This window comes from Phaenicophaeus curvirostris, chromosome Z, assembly GCF_032191515.1.
Source record: "Phaenicophaeus curvirostris isolate KB17595 chromosome Z, BPBGC_Pcur_1.0, whole genome shotgun sequence".
Classification (NCBI taxonomy): Eukaryota; Metazoa; Chordata; class Aves; order Cuculiformes; family Cuculidae; genus Phaenicophaeus; species Phaenicophaeus curvirostris.
This window is the reverse complement of record NC_091431.1, coordinates 2,073,987-2,093,815: the sequence shown is the minus strand read 5'-3', so window position 1 is coordinate 2,093,815 and position 19,829 is coordinate 2,073,987. Positions and strand designations below refer to the sequence as shown.

Below are 19,829 nucleotides of genomic sequence, written 5' to 3'. Positions count from 1 at the left end.
GGATAGGTGGCTTTTCCTTTCTCACCTAAATGATCTGCTCCATCATCAGGCAAACCTAATTTGCTCTGGCCTATTTATATAAATAGTTTTTGGGTATAAAAGGGACACTTAACACTATCATTGTGTTTACATTTATGTCAGACTGTAGTGCAGCTGATTCTGGATAAATGCTTGAAACACCATTAATAGCTTCTTTCATCCTGAGTCCCAGTAACCATTTGTGTGCTGTCAGATGCATGTAAATGTAAATTAGAACTTGTAAATTCTGTACAGCTGTCATACCATTGAGCCTGCAATGATTTCTTGCAATATCACAGAATCATAGAATCACAGAGTCACAAGGTTGGAAAAGACCTCCAGGATCATCGAGTCCAACCATTCCCATCAATCACTAACCCATGGCCCTCAGCGCCTCGTCCACCTGCGCCTTAAACCCCTCCAGGGAAGGGGACTCAACCCCCTCCCTGGGCAGCCTCTGCCAGTGCCCAATCACCCTTTCTGTGAAAATTTTTTTCCTAATGTTCAGCCTGAGCCTCCCCTGGCGGAGCTTGAGGCCATTCCCTCTTGTCCTGTCCCCCATCACTTGGGAGAAGAGGCCAGCACCCTTCTCTCTACAACCTCCCAATGGACTGGTCCTAGGATTATCTAACCCATCAGTGCCAGTTTTATCCTTTCCACCACCAGATGTACTCACCCCTGCTTGCTCTGTGTTGATATTCTGGAAGTAAAAATATCTTAACATTATAAGATGTACTTTGTATTACAGCAAGAGAATGTTATATGTTTTGTACGCTTTGTATGTCGAGTGTATTCACATATGACATTCTGTGATGGAGCTCTACAGACTGAATTTAATTTCTTTGCCCAGCCCTTTTTCCAGCACTTCAGGCTGTTTGACAATACATAAGTTATTCTGTTACTTCTTGCCTTGTCTCCAGTTTGGCTGTAAGGCAGCCAGCTGATATTTCTACTGTCCCTTGCTGTGTGACTGGCAGGGGATGTGCCTATGCAACCAGCAGTCTTTCCTTACAGAGACTGATAGGAACAGGTTGCCCACTGATAATATATCTCAACTGGTCCATCTTATAAGTATATGTTTTTATTTGACACAAGTCAGTGTAATGTTAGCATGTTTAGAGAGTGAAAATTATACTGTTTAAAACTCTGTACTATTCACCCTCCCGAAGGACTGCAAACTTCTGTACTGTAATTTTTTTGAAAACCACATTTTTGGCTCATTTTAACTAAGCTAGTAAATGTAGATTTTAAAATTGATTCCTTAAAACCACGAAGGTTCATCTTGCTGCCAAAGAATGTGAAAATACTTTTGTAGGAGTCAGGGGAAAAAAGGGCTTAATAGAGATTGGTGGCAGTCTAGGTACAGCTATCCTAAATAGGAACCATTTTCTCTATTGTTTGATTTATAGCCATGAGCTGTACATTAAGTATGAGTTTTACTAAAATCACCCAGGTATTTATTTTAGGAAATTATTTTTTAAGGGGAAGTATCGAGTCTGAAGACAGAACTGTACTGTGAAAGGTAATTCTGTTGTTCATTTGTAGGCTACTTTTTTTTGGTGTCCCTGTTAATGAGAACATACTGCAGTCTGTCATTTAGTTTCAGAAGTTTTATGTTTATATAATTCAGTAATATTGGTATGTCCTTGTCTGGCAAAGTCTGTTCCTTTTCCCCCTGTCCCAAATCTTCTCTCTTTTTAAGTTAAGCTTGTTTGTTCCTTGATTTGGGAAGCTCTTCTGCTTCACCACACCTTCCCTTATAGACAGAAATTTTGCCCCAAAGCATCAGGTATGCTCTCAAGGTACATCTTTTTGGATAGGAGAGAATAACGACTTTCTAGTCCCTCTACACGAGGCTAGAGTGGATAAGAATCATATTCTGCCAAGGCATTTATTCAGTGCTGAAGCTGCTTTGCAGGATGTGTCAGAATTCAGTTACCTTTGCATGGATTTTTCCCAAGTTAATTTTTTGTGTAGTCTGTTCTGTATTTGGGAACCAGTGCATGCTGTTACTGTATACTGCAGAAACCAGATTTCTTCCTCACTGCCCCTTGCAGCCATTCATTTTCAATGCCCTATATGCAACCTGTATTACAATTTCTTTTTCATGCCAATAAAACCTGTTTCTGTAAAACTGGAGCCTAGTGATTCCTTAAGCTGGAACCCTAATAGGTAGGAGGTGCTGAAGTTGAAGAAGATTCTAGTGGTGTGGACAGTAGAGCTCATCCTTTGTAAAAGATTTGTGCCCGAGTTAACCTTGCCTTTTGTGTCTTTGCTTCCAAACTAGGCATTATTTCCATTATGCCAGGCTAAAAAGAGAATCTGAGAATTCCATTAAAGCAAGAACTGATTATTGGAATATAGATTCAGAAGGTTTGGCTTGTCAGAAAGGCAGTTATGTCTGACAGATGTTTTCTGTGTTTTGGGATATGGGAAGCTATTTGTCTTTGATTTCAAGCCGATGTTATAACCGAGTTTGTCTGAAGCAGGCATCATGTGTAGTAGGATTATGAATTGTGTTTATACACAATGGTGCTTATACAGTCCTGTTTCCATTGCCCTCTAATAGTGCTCACTTATTAATTTTTCTCTTTTAAGTTAAAAAGGACATTGCGGATGAGATCTGCCAGGAGTTACCTATTTTATATGAAATGTAGTTTTTCTGTCTTTTGAACTTACTGGATCCCAACAGACATAGAGGTAAGTAAAAACCAAATTATAAACTCTATCGAAAACTGCCTTTAGTAGCACATTGACATAATTTCTGTCTCCACGATAGATACTACATTATAGCCCCTTTCTGACAACTCTCTGCTGAAGTTCTTTTTTTAAAAAAAAAATTGTGTTACTATTTCTGTCTGCAGTCGATCACAGCACAATGTGATTGGTGTCAGCACAGGGCACATTTTTTCAGGCAGCCTTTTAATAGATCCTTTTGACTGAGGCTTTTAATTGGATCTTTTACGTGACAGTTGAACAATATCTCTTACAACCATATAATGAAGGTGAAGTGCTGAGAATGATGGGTTTTGACCCAGCTCTGTGGTTGTAAATGGATGTTGGGAACTGGTGTGTGGCAATCAGGTGCTATAGAAAAGAGGGCTTTTAACGCGTGTGTGTAAGTAGATGTTTTGAAGGTCTATAGATGAAGTTTGAAAAGTGCAGATTTAGCTTAGTGTCGTAGTTTAAGCCCAGCTAGCAGCTACACGCCACAGAGCTGCTTGCTCACTCATCCCCAGCGGCACGGGAGAGAGAAGGGCAAAAGTGAGACAACTCATGGGTTGAGATAAGGACAGTTTAATAGGAAAAGCAAAAGCCACACACACAAGCAAAGTGGAAGAAGGAATTAATTCACTGCTTCCCATCAGCAGGCAGGTGTTGAGCCATCTCCAGGAAAGCTCCATCACGCGTAACGGTTATCCCTAAGAACACCCTCCCCTTCCTTCTCCTTCCCCAGCTTTCTGTACTGAGCACGATGTCCTGTGGGACGGGATTTCCCTTCGGTCAGCTGGGGTCAGCTGTCCCGCCTGTGCCCAATCCCATCTCCTCGTGCAGAGAAGCAGAAAAGGCCTTGACTGTGTCAGCACTGCTCAGCAAGAGCTAAACCAGCCTTGTATTATAAACCCTGTGTCTGGCACAAATCCAAACCATAGCCCCTTACCAGCTCCTGTGAAGAAAAGAAACTCTATCTCAGCCCAAACCTTCAAAACTAGTCACAAGGACTTTATATCTTTCTGCCCCCTCACTGCTTAGAAACTGTCTTTATGCATAGCTGACTTTTGCCTTATCCGTCTGTTTACTGTAGTTAAGAGAACTCTGGCTCCAGTGCAGGGGTTCGGATCTTTGTACTTTTCCAACCTTTTTTTTTCCAGTTGTCTGAAATGGAAAGCAATTGGCCCAGTGCATTCGGCCAGCACTACTGGACGCAGCTGAACAGAATATAGTATTAATACTATTACCTTGCTTGGCAGAGATAAGCTTAGCCTGAGGCCCAGGATTAGTCTGTTGAAGCAACTTTAACCTCCTGGATACCGTATAGTTCCCATCACAGGGTCTTCTATCTTACCAGCTGTTCTTCCTGTTCTCTGCGTGTGAACTGTCGACTTAACATAGTTTCAGTTGGCAATGTTGGGTTTCTATGAATCCTCATTTATTAAAAAGATAACAAGACTTATTCCTCCTCACCTTCTCCATACATACTAAACTCTTACGTTTTGGCTACACGATGTAAAGGAATTCTTGTAGTAAAGTGAAAATCTTAACTGCAGTGCACATTTGAAAATGGGCACTAAGTGCTTTTGCAGTTCAGTGCTACTTCAGTTATACTGGAGTAATTAACTGTTATCCTGCCTTCCAAGGGTTTCCGTAGAAGCCCATCAGTGTCACGTTTAAATTCATCAAGATGCTCCTGCTCTCTGGAATTGTTTCTTTGTCACTATTGGGGCTGGGACATTGACCTGAGGCAGTGCAAGATGCATTCCCTGCTTCGTGTTCTGGGTTTCCTTTAAATAAATAGATTGCACAGCTGCATTGGAGAACTATTTTGGCACCAGTGCAGAGAAAATGGGAGGTGAGTAGTTTTGCTAAGGCATTCTCCTGTACTTACTAGTTTTCTTTTTTTATGAAGAACTATTTCAGCACGATTCATTTTGAGCTAGAAAACCACATTATGACTTCTCAGCTGGGAGACAGATTATGTTGCGGTGTATGGGTAAACTCCACTTTTCCTCATGGTAGGAAGCAGTCAAAGTAAACTGAGTTTCAGGAGGGGCAGTGTCTCTTCTGTGGTGAATTCATAGTGAAATAGCAGCCTCACTGATGGACCTGAGTGAGGTTTGTGCCTTTAAGCTAAATAGCTAATTTCTACATTAAATATCCTAATTCTACATTCTACATAATACATTCTACATAAATAGCCTAATTTATATATATTTTTCTAATTTCTTAAACTGAGTTCTGTATTGTCTTATCTACTTGAGATTATAATTTTAGGAAAGTAACAGGAGAAAAATGAACTGTATCTTTCTACCCTATGAATTTTGAAAGAGATTATGAGTGTATATTATTGGTTGAATCTAGTAATTATTACATGAATAGTGATTGTCTGGTATGCATTATAGAAAAGGAGGGAAAAGCCTTTGTTTCTGTAGCACCAACAGACACTATACGTTTCTTCATAATGGTGTCTTGTACCAGGACTATAAAGCATGAAGACAGAACAAACAAGATTTTTTTATTATTATTTTAGAGATGCATTTGTTTATTTGCATCAGTTTAGTTGGTTGGTAGACCCCGACCTGAGAGTAAACACTAGATATATTGAGCGAGTAATTTCTAAGCTTAATGAATTAAGGGACTATCCAGCTGAGTCCTGAAAGTGAAGAATATTTTAGTTTTGTAATCATCCTTCATGAACCAGAATGTGGCTTGTGAAAGGTCTTGGGTTGTAGAACCAAATAAACCATACAAGAAAGTCAGAGATATCATCAGTACTGAAGTAGGGTCGTTCACTGTCCCTATGAAAGTAAAAGGAACCTGTCAGAGAAGAAGGTTGAAGTAGAAACATGTGAGGTAGAGGTAAGGCAGTCTTGAAGATTATAATGGTAAGTTTAATTGTAGGAAGATGTATAGGAAAAAAGCCATTGGAGAGTTTTAAAGGGTACATGGTAAAGCAGTTAGAAGGGCAGAAAACAGAATTTTACAGACCAGATAGAGGTTAGAATTGAGAGCTTGTACATTGTGTTTAGTTATTCAGGGAGAGGAAAAAAAAAGCCAAAACCAAAACAACTGAAAAGCAACTACAAACCTTTAGAAAAAAACAAAGAAATGTTTATATCTACTGGATACTAAATAGTTAGGGAGTTGAGAAGTGTTCAGTAGAGTAACTATGCAGCCAAGGAACACAGCAAATAAAATAAATTCCAGAGAGGGCTGTAGGTATTCAATGAATTCAAGAATCTTAAATTTGTTGATAGTAAAGTAGATCTGGCTGAAAACTATGGGGTCTTGTTCATCAGAGGTTTTATATATATTGTTTCAGCTCACATCATTGTAGAAGTAATTTTTGTTATAATTTCTGCCAAAATGAAAGCTCCCTGAGCCCCTTAAGTGCTCAGTGAAGTTGATGCTCTTGTTATTTAAATGCATACGCCAGGCAAAAAGTATAGTAGAGTTTCAGGTAAGGATCTGTCACTGTCCTTGCATTTGGTTGAATTAATGTGATAGAAAACGTTTCCAATTACACATTTCAGTGAATCCAAACGTTCAAATATTTATATATACATATATATGTACATTTATATAGACAAGTGTGTGTATACACATGTATATGAGTGTATGTACATACATTCTTGTTTGCGTAAGTATCTTTAGTAGATACACTGATGTCGTGCTACATACGCACAAAGATATGTGTGTGTATGGGGGAAGGGAGGTGTACGTATAGTCAGAAAATATCTGTCGGTTCATCTGTTAAATATTCAGAAGAGATCGTGACCACAGATGGTGAAATGGGACACATGGCTAGGTGAGAGCTGAAGCGTCCAAGTACATCTCTGATGTAAACCAGCGTCCAGGATGCCTCCTGCTTGTTTGTGTCACTGTGGGCACTTACCTGGTCACTGACCCTGGTGAGGGAGTTGTGTGTTCAATATGCCAGCGGTGGCAGAGAAAAATCTTATAAAAATCTTATAAAAATCTTATAAATAGGGAAAATAATTACAAACTAACCATGCACACTTGTCTTGGGAGAGTTCAAGAGTAAAAGAGAAGTGAGTGACTGATGATTTGGGTTGCTGAATGTTTGCAGACATTCAGATCGTGGCAGTGAGGTGGGAATGGTAACTGGAAATGAGAGTGTATGAAGGACAAGATACAAACCCAAGAGAGTTTAGGAGTAAGGAGAGGATGTAAATGAAGAAATCTCACTATCAGAGACTGGGAAAAATAGGAGAGACTTAGCAGGGGAGTCCTGGCAAATCTTTCTTATGCAAGTAAGAATTTTTGAAAGAGATTCAGTTCACAACTGATACATATGAGGGAGTGCAAGTTGTAACAAAAGAGGAGAGTAGGACATAAAGGTAAGATTAATCTATAGGCACTTGAGTGAAAGTGGTCACATTTTAGTACCATATGTATGTATAACCACATGCTCTGTCTAGGGAAGTTTAATCAGAATGGTTACCAAGATTGCAGGGATTAGAAGTGAAATGGGTGAATTTATCTTGTGGTTAATAACTGGAGAAATGTGTGATGGTACTAAGGGAATGCTTGACCATGAGGAGAAGCTAAGCAGAAATACGATGACATTAATTGTAGTTTACAGAATGGCCTCGTTTGTGTTTTTAAGCAAGGAGCAAATGAACAGTGATGATAATTAGATGGCTGCAACATGAAAGGAGCATAGAAATTGCTACTGTCTCTCCCCGTTATCCTCACAGACAAGGATCTAATGTGAATAACAGGCGCACACTGATTCCCTGATCCTTTCCCTGTGCTGACCTGATGCTGAGGCACTGTGAGGTCAGAGGGAATCAAAATGAATGTGATGGCTTTGGATGAAATGACAGAAAATGAAAGTGGCTGTTTGACAGGTTGCTGAGTGGCTTCACGGCGTGAAATACTGGAGGATGGAAAAAGGGATCAAATGTGAACTCCCAAGGAGACTGGTCAGGTGAAGGACATGACTTTTTAAGTGGATTAAGCATTTGAGGAAGAGCGAACAGGTGAGAGTAGCTGATTTAAGTGCTATTTGGAAATTACATTTTTCTAGACATGTTAGCTGGTTTAGACTAATCAAGATGGTATGGTTGAAGGAAGGAGAAGTTTGCTTTTTTTTTTTGAGAGAGTGCATAATGCTTCAGTATAAGGTTACTTGCAATTGTTTCAAATGAGTTTCATGGTTTTTTTCCCTTTCAGCCTAGGTACATAACCTTCGTTAGCATTAATAAGGACAGTTTGCATCAAGAAGAACATAACATTGCTTTCAGCCTCTCCCTTTTAAATCATAGTGCATTAGTGCTATTGAATAAAGAAATTTCTGGAAACATTATCCAACTACCGTATTGAATTTCCACTTCCAAATTTAGCCTTCCTGATGACTTTCTGAGTGCTACTATTTTTTGCATGGAAGTCGAGACTTTGGCACTACACCTGTTTATTTTGTGCCACGGTGAGAACAAAACCACATTGTGCTCAAATTATGTGTAGCAGATTTGCAGTATTTGAAGGTATGATTTATTTGTGTGTGCGACTGTGCAGGGTGCTGCTCTAGCTGTAGAGATGATATTCAAACAAACAGACGTGAACTAAATGCTCAGTAGACTTCAATTAGTGACATTTCAGTTACAAAGCTAATTAAACAGAACAAACCAAGACCTTGTTTCATATATCCTGGAGTTATGATCAGCTAATCATGCATGTTGTATGCAGAGAGAAACGGCTTCTCAGAAAGTGGTGCATGCTATGCTGAAGAATATGCTATATGCATTTTTAATAGATAATTTCTTCTATGCTGTCATTTTCAGTCTGCAGCTGTCAAAATAAGGAAGAAATATTAATTCGTGGCAATTTTCACACCTGCTCCAATAACTGTTAAGAAATGGAGTATTGTAATTACTGGGACATGCTGTGAGGGACAAACCTTGTAGCATAACAGCAGTGCTGGTTTTTTTCCATATTCTGTGGTGGTTTCAAAAGTAAAGGCAAGAAGGGCAGGAGAGTTGTATTCCTTTTACACCAGGTGATTTACACCAGATGATAGAGAAAACCTAATTAAATGATTATTCAGATACAATCAAAAGGTGGACTCCTCAGTAGATCTCAGAGACATGCCAATGATTTTCCGTCTACGGCTTAATAAGAGTAAACAAATGGAATAGAGTGGCTATAGGATTATTAGATCAACAGTCAGCAAACTGGCCACACTAATGGTTGTTACTGGATAATTCTGAAATTATCTTGGGAAGCATCTTTCAGTGCAAGTGCCCTTACCTACAAGCAGTATGCATTGGGAGTGCTTTAGAAAGCAGTAAGTGATCAAAATGCTCTGAGGTTGAGAGGAAGACCAGGCCAGTGTCTCTGTCTTGACAGGACGCATTTGGTGGATGTTATTTCTGAAAGCCTTGGTGACAGTCGGGTTCATCAGGCTTCGTGTTTCCCACTTCCTATTTTTATCTTAGTACACACTGAGGCACCCAACTGTCCTGTTGGGCTAGGAAATGTACATCAGTAGGTTAAGAGATTCCCATTCCCATCCCTGACTGTAAAGGCTGAAAAAGAAGACTGGTACAAGGTTGAGGGGAAGGGAGCATCTTTATCTTAGGTGAGGAACTGGGTGAGGGAGAGAGCAAACGAACACTTGGCTACCAGACAAAAAGAGAGAGAAACTGAGTCAAACAGGCAGTTTTCTCTTGCTGGATCACAGGGTGCTCTGTTCTTTTCCTGGCAACACAAAACTGGCATATTTGATGTTCCTTTGTTTTCTTTGAAGCCTGCCTTTGGCAGAAGCCTATGGGAAAATACACTTCTCAGTACTGTGCTGCTGTATTAAATCACTTGCACATATTTCAAAACACTGAAACTACCTGGCGACAATTGGTTTTTGAACTTTTTGAAGTAATGTTTTCATTTAGTTAGTAAACAGGCTTAGAGAAATGCTAGACACTATCATGATTTGCAGAGGAACAAGTTCTGTGTATGCAAATATTCAGAACACATACTCAGTGCTATCAAATATTTAAAAAAAAATGTGATACAATAGAAACTATTTTAGGAGAATGATTACTTTTAGTCTTAGCTAGCCCTTCACAAGAAGGTAATGCTTGCAAAGGTTATAAGGACTTAAATCTACATTGAAACAGGCAGTGCCACTACTTACCAGATAGTTAAAAGAAACAATTGATGCTTTCCAACTGAGAAAACTTTAATCCTATACTACTCAGTGCAAGCATGCAGAAATTGCAATGGGAGTCAGCTGCAGTTGAAGTCAAATATTTTTTCATCAGAGTTTGGTTTAACTGTTTCATTAATTTGCTTGTGAGTTACAATTGACTTTTAAATTCTAAATAAACATTGTTCCGAAAGTATCTGCGTTTATGAGGACTGACACTTGAGACAAAAAACTTGAGACTAACCCTATAGTCTAACTGAATTCTGCTGTTGTTTTTCTTCAGTATTTGTGTCTCTTTCCACCATGTTACTGTATGAAGTATGAAAAAGGAAAAAAGCATCCTGTGCAGCACATGGATACAGTATGAAATGAATCTAGTTCAGAGTCTCAATTGTCCTGCACAGTTAAGTTTGGGATGCATCTGTAGCACCACGTGCTCTGGTCTGTGTGATGGGTAGAGTGCCAGGTATGGACAACTGTGGTGAGTGAGGAAAACAAATCAAAACTTTTAATTTCTGAATGCCTGTTTATAGTTAGCTGGGAAGTATTTGGCAGTAAAGGAGTATAGCATGGGAAATGCAGTATGTTTACACCATAGTTAATATGGCCTTTTCTTTAGAAAAGAAAAACCTTGGAACTTTATTCTTAAGTAATTCTGGGACTCATACCTGTGCTGGTGAACTTGTGATATACCTGACAGAACTGGAAAAAGATCAGATCAGAGCACATGCTAAGCAGGTTATAAGACAGAATATAAAATTTGACAGGGGTGGCGATGCAAAATACAAATACCTCATCACCCTCAAATTTGTGAAGGCATAACTTGGAAAAGATAAAAAGTTTCCAAGTGTATGGTGTCGGCTGCAGGAATTTTTGAATGGAAGTTGTTTTTTTCTCATGCATGAGAAATGAGGAAGGTCATTATACTGTACCTTCGCTCCTGGGCATCACACTAAACACTCTTCATCACATTTTAATGCACAGGAAATTAGTGCACAAAACCACTGTGCATATACTATTCTGTACCAGTCTGGAGGAGTCTGCATCTTCCTGATTTGTTACCCACTGGAGGAGAAAAGTGGATTTTTCCCAGTGTGGCACTGTGGCTGAGGCTGGAGTCGTCTGCCGGCAGAGAGCAGTGCAGCCCCTTGCTGGTCTTTGAAGGGCTAGAAGTGGAAACATATATCAGGAACAAAGCAGATGGGTAAGGAGGAATACACTGAGAAGCACTAAACGCAGAGGCAGAAATGAATGTAAAAGTGAGACAGGGAGGATGTTGTTGAGGAGGAGAATAAAGAAGAATGGAGGCAATGTGAGAAAAAAAAAAGGAAATAAAAAAATATGGAATATTAGCAAGCAAACTGGATAACAGGAAAAATAGAGAAAAGAGAAAGGAAAGTCTGGAAAACAGACCTGGAGGATGAAAGTTAAAAGTCTTGTAAAGAGATTGGGGCATTATCTGCAGCCCCTGAGCCAGAGCAGAGTTGCAGTTCCTGATGCTGGACCTGGAAGAAGGACAGGGACCCAGAAACTGCTGCTGCTTTTAAGTATCGTAGAGAAATGTATATGTGTTTATCTTGGTTCTTGTTTTCAACACTCTTTCTGTATTGTCAGTTTGGATGAGTTATTCTTATGTCTCCACACTGATATTAATCTCTGATTAACAGAGGAGGACAAAAAAAAACACAAGATGATTTTCAAAATGTTTCTCTTGGAGAGCATTGTTTCCCACATAAATGTTTGGGGGTTTTTTTGTTGTTTTTTTTTTGCCAGGGTGCAAGAATTGTGCCACAGCTTGTACAGCATTTATTCCTGTTTGTTACATTTGGATTTTTTTTTTTCCCTGAACTATGTTGACTTTAATAATATGTTGTGTTAAGATGACCAGGTATAATAAATTCCAGGTAAAGAATGTGGAATTACCTTCTTCTGACTCTAAAAGGACACCATAATCCAGTGTCACAAAGCGTCTTGGGCTGTCGCTATAGTTTAGGGGATGGAGGAAAGGGGAAAGGAGGTTGTAGATTCTTGCAGTGGGTGCAGCACGTCTGCAAATCGTGCTTGCTAAGGATTTTTCAAGATTATCAGTTGAATGTTGAAAGCAAATGCTTTTTCTCCCCTTCTTCCAGTAGCGCCTCCCTGAAGTCTTTGTAAAATGTCACGGTGTTACGTAAAATCTGCAGCTTTCTAATGGTGCTTTTGGGCTTACAGTGACCTTTTTGAATCATTACAACCTCCACCCCTAGGGCCCCCCAACTTTCCTTATTTAATTGCACATGGGAACAGTGAAATAGGAATCCAATTTATTGTTATCCAGGTGGCATTTCCTGTTACTTAGCTTCACAGTTTTGTGTATAGTAATTAGTACTCAGAAAGCTGGAAAGGTGCCTATAATTCCAAAATGAACTCTCTGTAGCTCTCTCCCTCCTGCCTGCACTCTCCGTTTAGTACCGCCCCTTCCATGCACCCTTTAGCCAGCAGCAAGACAGCTGTGTTTGATCATAAACCACTTAAACTCCAGGCTCACTGGCAGGGGAAACTTTAGCGTGAAGTGCAGCGTTGGTTTGTCTCGGGGAGGGGAGCTTTCCTCGCTTTTCTCTTCTCCCTCTCCAAACACTGAAGACCGGACCAGCACCCTCCTTTTAATTTCTCTGTGAATGGGCATGAAGCTCATCAAATTTTTCTGAGTCTGTTTAGCGACACTGGGAGATGCCCTTAAACAGAGTTGTGGAAAAGAACAGCGTATAGCAGGCAGCAGAGATGAAGCACGGCTTGCAGATGGACTAAGACAGCCCAGGGATCCTGGCACGCGGCTCTTTCCCTGTGTTCTCTGAGCGCTTCACGGTATTAACAAATCTCTCACAGCAATGGATTGTCTGTGAAGTCAAAGCCAGTTTGGCTCTTTTAGAAGATCTTGCATCATTAAATTAAACTTCAGCGTGGAGTTAAAATGGCTGTCTAGAGCAAAATGTATAAGACAGAAAAATTCTGGAGTAGGAAGTATTGAATCAGTTGAACAAAGCTTTGAAGCATTAAGATCTGCAGAAATCGTCAAGCCCTGAGAAGTCTAATCATGAATTCTGGAGTTGCTATGAAATATGGAAATGACTCCCCTGCAGAGCTGAGTGAGGTAAGCAGTTTCAGTTCCCTTCTTTATGCTTGAAAAAGAAACGCTCCCCTGTTGGGCTTTCAGTCTGCAAGCAATACAATTAAAAATTAATAGAATATGTGTCTTGTTGTAACTCGCTGTGCCAGTCAGGAAATGACCTGAACTTTTTATGCTGCCTTACTCAGAATAAGTGGTGAAAAACAAATGATTGTAACCATGTAGAGATATTTTTCCTGTTATCCTGCAGCAGAGATTCCCTTGCCTCCCAAGAGCTGTGTTTATACCCAACATTCATCTTTGCAGTAGGTGAAATATGGAGATCTCAGTTGAGATTAAGCAGATGGTGACTAATTTAGGAGGGAAGCGGGGTGAGTGGAAGATGATAAATATTTATTGGTAAGACAACAACATTGGTAGAAGTTGTGTTTGTTGGTATTTAGCCAGTGTGGTGGTGTTTCTTTAGGTTAGATGAATTAGGTTACTTTCCTTCCTTGCCTAAAAGACTACAAGCCATGGGAAACTTTCTGCTTTTCCATAAAAAACATAGTAAGCTGTTATTTCTTACAAAAACCAGACATACCCACAACTGTAGGACATGACTGTGTGTGTGCTTTTAATAAATTTGAAATTAAATCCATGTCAGATGTTATGCAAATGCTTAATAAATACTTTAAAAGTGGTATATTTTGGCAGTTACTGAAATGTCTTAGATATGTCATCCTTATGGGCTTTACTGAGAACTGCTAAGTTAGTTATGCTATGAAATCCCAAGCATTTGATTAAAGTAGTTATGTAGAAAATTGAATCTGCAGCCTGTATTGTCCCAGTTTAACTGAGATGCTTCTTTCCTTTTTGCCCTGTTGTTTGATACACCTTTTACTGTAACATAGCCTTTCTTTACTTTATATATTTGGGGTTTTATGAATATCTGATAGTATATGCTTCAGAGAATGAGAGAGTTAACAATTTCTGGAGTTAGTTGAACAGAGAAAGGAGACATTAAGGTATTGAATGGAAAATAAATCAGTAGGCTAGTGAGGGGGACAACAGAATAGGGGGTAGCAGAGTAAATGTGTGAGATGCTTAAGCAAGTGCAGTACCCCACTGTGCAAGAGGAACGATAGTTTTGTGATTGGGCAGTTCTTGTGGAAGAGATTTCATATGTGTTCCTATTTTAAGTACAGAAGAGTTCCATTTCTTTAACTCTGTGTTACTTTTTCAAATGATTGCTTAGAAATTGTATATAGGCAATGCAACATAAATAGAGTTAATAAACTCAGCATAAAAGCCCAGGTTACTTTTGATAGGAGTCTGCCACGGTGTTTATGGCTGTGATTATATTGATGACCTGCTGACTGCTGCTCTCTGTCCCCTCAGTTTTCAGTTTCCAAGGCTGTGCAGGATCACGTAAAACATGGGATGTCACAAAGATTTGATACGTGGGTCCTTACTTGGAGCAGGCAGTATTTACTGGTGGCACTGCCACCTTGAAATGTTACCTATTCAGTCTTAGTTCACACATCAACGAAGTAAAACTTTATTGTAAGAAATACTTTTTTCTTCTGATCTTTTAACATGGGAGATACTGATGTAAGTCTGCCACTGTGCACCATGCGTTTTTGTTGGGGTTTTCTGTTTATTTTTTTCCAACAGGCTTACTTTAATACTTAATTTACTGTGGTCCTACAGGTGAGTTACAAAGAGGCCCCTTTCTGACTGCAGACACACCAGGGAAGTTATTAACCTCCTAATGTTCCTCAGCTGCTAATTTTCATTGTCTGCTGATAGTCTTCATCTTTGCAATTTGAGCTGCTTGCTGAGCGTGCTTTAACCTGTGTCATGCAAAGTCCTGGGTCAGTTTCAGCATTGGTCTTGAATAAAACTGTGTGTTTTGAATGAAACCTGGAAGCCTTACAGAAGTGTCATTTTCCTCCTCCCAAAAAGCAGAACATGCATAAGTACTCTGAGGTGCAGTTAGTTGCTCACCTCTAACCTTTAATTACTCAACACACTCCCTGTAATTTGTATGCTTATATTGGGCTTTTTCCTATTGGTTACTGGTACTGTTTTACTTGCTGTAATTGAAGATGGAAAGCCCTCGGCAAAGACTGTATATATGTTTGTAAATGTATTTTTCTCACCTCTTTCTCATGCTCTCCTCCTTTACATTCGTTTTTGGCTATATCTTCTGCATATTCTGTTTATTTTTGATCCATGGAAGACAGCAGCTTTATGTTCATTGAAACAACTGAAAAATTTGGTACTAGCTACAGAGGGAATTTGATTAAGTGATTGCATTCTTATTGGGTTTTCACCTGCACCTCTACCTCTACAGTCAGCTCAATTTTCATGTTACAGCGGGCTGTGACCAGTGCGCACGTCTGAATGGCAAATGTGATAACAGACCAAGAAACACTATGATTCACATGACACACAGCAGGTTTTGGTGTAGGGAGCTTGCTCTCTTTATCTTAGTACCTGGAGCTGTTTATTAAAATAAACAGGAAAGCTACAAAGCCCTGAAGATACAGTAAGTGCATTCTTGAATGGATGCATTAGGCAAAATAGAAAATTAAATTATTGTGACCCATTCCATTTATATTGAAACTTTCTGCTTGAGATTTACATCCCTCTCAGGGAAACGAGCAAAAATTAAAGCACATCTTTTTCTCAAGGCACAGTGTGATTGTAGAAAGTTGTATGTGGTTGATGTTTGCTAGTCTTGAACTCTTGTCCAGGTAAACAGAGATCTTGACTGTCTTTATTTACTTCCCCTGCCCCCATGCAAAGGTCATATAGAAAGCAGGAATACAAATCACATTCCTGTCATAGGTCAGTCAGACTTTCACAAAGCCCATGCTCTGTGGTCTCCTAGCTCCAGAGTTCAAGCTGTTGTTTATTGACACATGTATCGGTACACGTTACCCTATTTCTTCTGCTCGGCTCTTTCTTCAACCTTCTCTTTCTTCTGTCTAAAGCAAGGAAGGTGAGCCAGTATGCTGTTTGCATGGTAGATTCAGTGTGTGTTAACCGCACAAAAAGGTGGAAGGAGCATCGCTCTTACCCAGCAGGCTGTGCTTGGTGGTGGTGTTGGATCTGGAGGGTGTTTAGGATGTCATGCATTGCAAAGCAAATCTAAAAAAAACCTAGAGTTTGCATATAACTGTTGCAGTTATCCAACTTTAACAGTGTCCAACCAAGCTCAGCTCTGCTATGAGCCTTCACTTGTCAAAACAATGCCTTAACACGATTTGCAGAGTTTGCTTTTGAAGGCTTCATCAAGGAAGGATGTGATTTGCATGCAATACAAGGCGACCAAATAAAGTAAGTGCTCTTTGGTTCCCTTCAGCTTTTAGTCATACAACACTGTAAGCCTTTAATGTAGTCAATCATGAAGCATATTTTTAAAGCCAACATAGTGAATGTTACTGAAAATATGTACAGGTAAACAGATCGGTGCACAGAAACTGCAATTAAACTTTTTACATACTTTATAATCAGAATTTATGTACTGTGTAGCATAAGTTCAGTTTTCTGCAGAAAGAGTTGTTCATCTAGAAGGATCTGGATTGTCTGATCCATATTTTCTTCGTCTGAATTCAAAGACACCGTCTTCAGCTCAGCAATCCCCTGAGCCTTGGATGGCTTTAAGCCCCAGCATTCTGGTCACAACCTACTAGCTTTGTTCTTGCCTGGTCCCCTGGCAGACACTGTTGAGATGGGTGTGATGAGACAGGGAGATCGTGGTCTGACCTGGGACGCCTGGTGGGCTGAATGTGGTCAGCAGTTGTGCCCATGCCTAATTCTGGGACACTCTAAAGCAGTCGTGTAGGAATATGAAGGAAATACAAGTACTGACCTTAATGATATTTTTCTCAATTGCACACTTAGACACTAAATTGTATCCTTGGATTAATAGCCAAATTTATGTTCTCAGATATAATTTTCATTAAAGTGAGCCTTATGAATTTGATGATGGTAAGACTATGACCAAGAAATTTGTTGTGAGATAAGGTCTGGTATTATAATATTGCAATGCGTATAGCACTTTATATGTAGATGATTTGTATAATGTGAGTGTTTATCGTATTCTTTTAGCACTTGCTGTATAAGTTGATGGCATATAACCTCTAAAAAGGATGCATTCTTTTTTGCACAGTAAAATTAGAAGATATCAGTGCTGCTCTAGGTGCATACTTTATACCTTCCACTTCTTTTTGTGCTCGGAAGCCGAGCATTTAGGATGTGAACGTTGTGGCTTGTGGCCTTAGATAGAGCTACATATTCTTTAATCCTGTACATTGACTGGAATAAACTAATAGGCTATTTCTCTTGGAAAAATTAGTGAGTTAGATATTTGTTTATTTATTTTAACATGGGGGTATTTAAAATTTTCAATAGGGGAAGGAAAGACAGGATTCAAAGTTTGTATTTGTGTAGGAAGCAGAGTAGTGAGCTCATAAGAAGAGTTTAACCAACATTTTAGATGTAATGCTAGGTGTGAAGAAGTAAAGAGAGAGCCAAGTTTGAAAGGCTCGAATTGTGACTTTTGAAATAATGTAATGGTAGGACAGCACTGAACTTTCTTTAAGTTCTGTATTCCACTGCTGCTATACTTAGGAGTTACACTTTGAGTTAAAAAACGTGCAGAAGAAGTGTTACGGAAAGAAAAGGGGCTCCGTGCCTTGAAGTTCTGTACATGAGGCTGATGAGCAAGTCTGAGGTGAGCTGCAGGCTGAGGTAGGTAACCAGCAGATGAGCAGGATATTGGGCCAAGCCTCACTGGCAAGGGAAAAGTTCACAGTGACAATCCCCACCCTGAGGTACTTTCCCACATGCGTGTCTGTTCTTTTAGAACAAGCGTCAGCTTGTGTTCACGCTGTACGTACGTGTGAGGAAATAGCACTGACGGAATGGGGAACAGGTTTTTTACGCATCCAAGGCCAGGATTAAATCTGAACCAACCCCTCTGTTTTATCTTCTTGGGTTGGGTAGTCTTCTCATTGATACAGTCAGCAAGTGAGTGTTGCTCTAGTATTGCATCCATGTCCCAAATGGTCTTTAGCCATGCAACAGGCGGGCCAGTATCCTCCCACTGCTTTTCATGAGCAGGTAAGCACCTTTTCCAGCTGCAATTCCATCTCTGCTCTGGACATGGGCCTCACTGTCAGTGTCAAAGGTGTATGGAGCTGGTACTGCAGAAGGATGTACTGTGTCCCACCACCAGAGAACAGATGTGTTTTCTCCCATCGGTTGGTATTTTCAGAAGTGTGATAAATCCTTATTGTTAATCCTGTAAAATATTGCAGCTTTGCAATAGGATAGAGTGGAATGTTGTTATCAAATACTAAACTTGGCAAATTTTTAAATTATTTTAACTGTGTTTGTGAACAGCTAGTCTTAGAAAAGTGGTCACAATAACCCAGTAGTCTTTGATCGAAGTATCTTAAGGAGAAACTTTCTTAAATAGATTCTAGTGGCGATCTGGATAAAACTTTCATTTGGTGATAGCAACAACAGCTTACAAGAGTGTTTGCAGCTTTATTGCTACAGTGGCAGGGTTTGCAAATAGTCTTTGTGTGAACTCTCTCCTGTTCCTGGTTCAAATGGGCTTTTAGAGGTACTAGTCAGCCTTGCAAACCTGATATTTTCCTGTACTGTTGTCTTAGACAGTAAATATGAAATATGATTGCAGAATGTAAAGTTACTGTGTGTCTCAGTTATACTGATGTATCTATCCTAATTTACAGAAAATATTTCAATGGGAAACTTTGATGGATGTGCTCCTGAAAAGTCACCATCAAGTCTGAATGCAACTTTTATATTGTATACGCTTCTGCTTAATTTCATAGGTCTACTAAAGGCTTTTTATCTCTTTGAAAAATCTGATTTATTTTTATATATTATTTTGAAATCTTGTGTTCAGTTATATAGATGAAAGCAACTTTTGAAAGGAAAAGGTCAGCATGTCTCGAGTTTTTTTAATAGGCAGGTTTGCTGCTATGTTGTCAGTGAACAGTGCTGCTGATTTTAGCAACATGGGTTAGAACATGAACTTGAATCTGTAGTCAACCTGATGGGGCTCTGGCATGATCAACGTACGTAATTTATGGTGTGACTGATGCGTGGTATTTCCAGTGTCAAAAACGTAGTGACTTCAAAGAAATTTTTTTCTGGAATTGTGTGAGCTGCTTATCAGTCAGAATGTGTTCCAGGCCTGGATGATATTAAATTGAAGCACTATAAAAAGATTAGTCAAAATGCTCAGACACTGTCAGCACTGATAATGCTCTTCTGCAGCCTCCTAGTGAAAAAAAAGACAACGGTTATGTAACTTATCTGCCTGATATTCTAATATTTCTTGCTCCTAAAAAAAATCATGTTTGAAAAATACTTTATGGCTGAACAATCAGTTAGATCAAACATATGCTGTGAAAGTGCCATTAAGAACGTATTAGATCCTCTAAGTGCTTTTAGAGATGTGACGTTTTTATACTTAGATGCAAAAGACAGAGTTCATTTCTGGGAGATTTTTGGAGGTGAAGTTCATCATCCTTTCCCTCTTCCCTCTCCCCTCTTCCAGCCTGTGTTGGAAAAGAAAAATATATTTTGGTCCTTGATCAGGTTTGGACACACCAGGATGTAACTCCATGTAGGAGCAATTGCAGGACTCTCCTTTCAGAATATTTTTTTGTGTTTCTCTGCAATCTATGGATTTGTAGTCTGTAAGGGGATACATAAACAAAAGCTTCTGAAAGAAGAATCCCTAGATTGCAGATTTAATATCTGCAAAGGCAGATGTGTCTATGCTAT

The 19,829-nt window shown here is 39.5% G+C and overlaps 1 protein-coding gene across 2 annotated transcripts in view; it reads left to right on the top strand.

Moving 5' to 3' along the window:
• Window positions 1–19,829, top strand: part of MCC (MCC regulator of WNT signaling pathway) — a 215,324-nt gene that overhangs the window by 44,639 nt on the left and 150,856 nt on the right. The window contains exon 1 of one of the 2 annotated variants that reach the window (XM_069880564.1): window positions 12,401–13,037. The exons of the other annotated variant lie outside the window; for it this stretch is intronic. Within the exon in view, the coding sequence (XP_069736665.1) occupies window positions 12,981–13,037 (57 nt within the window). The 5' untranslated portion in view covers window positions 12,401–12,980. Of the gene's footprint in view, window positions 1–12,400; window positions 13,038–19,829 lie in introns of those variants that run through there. 2 annotated transcript variants of the gene reach the window in all.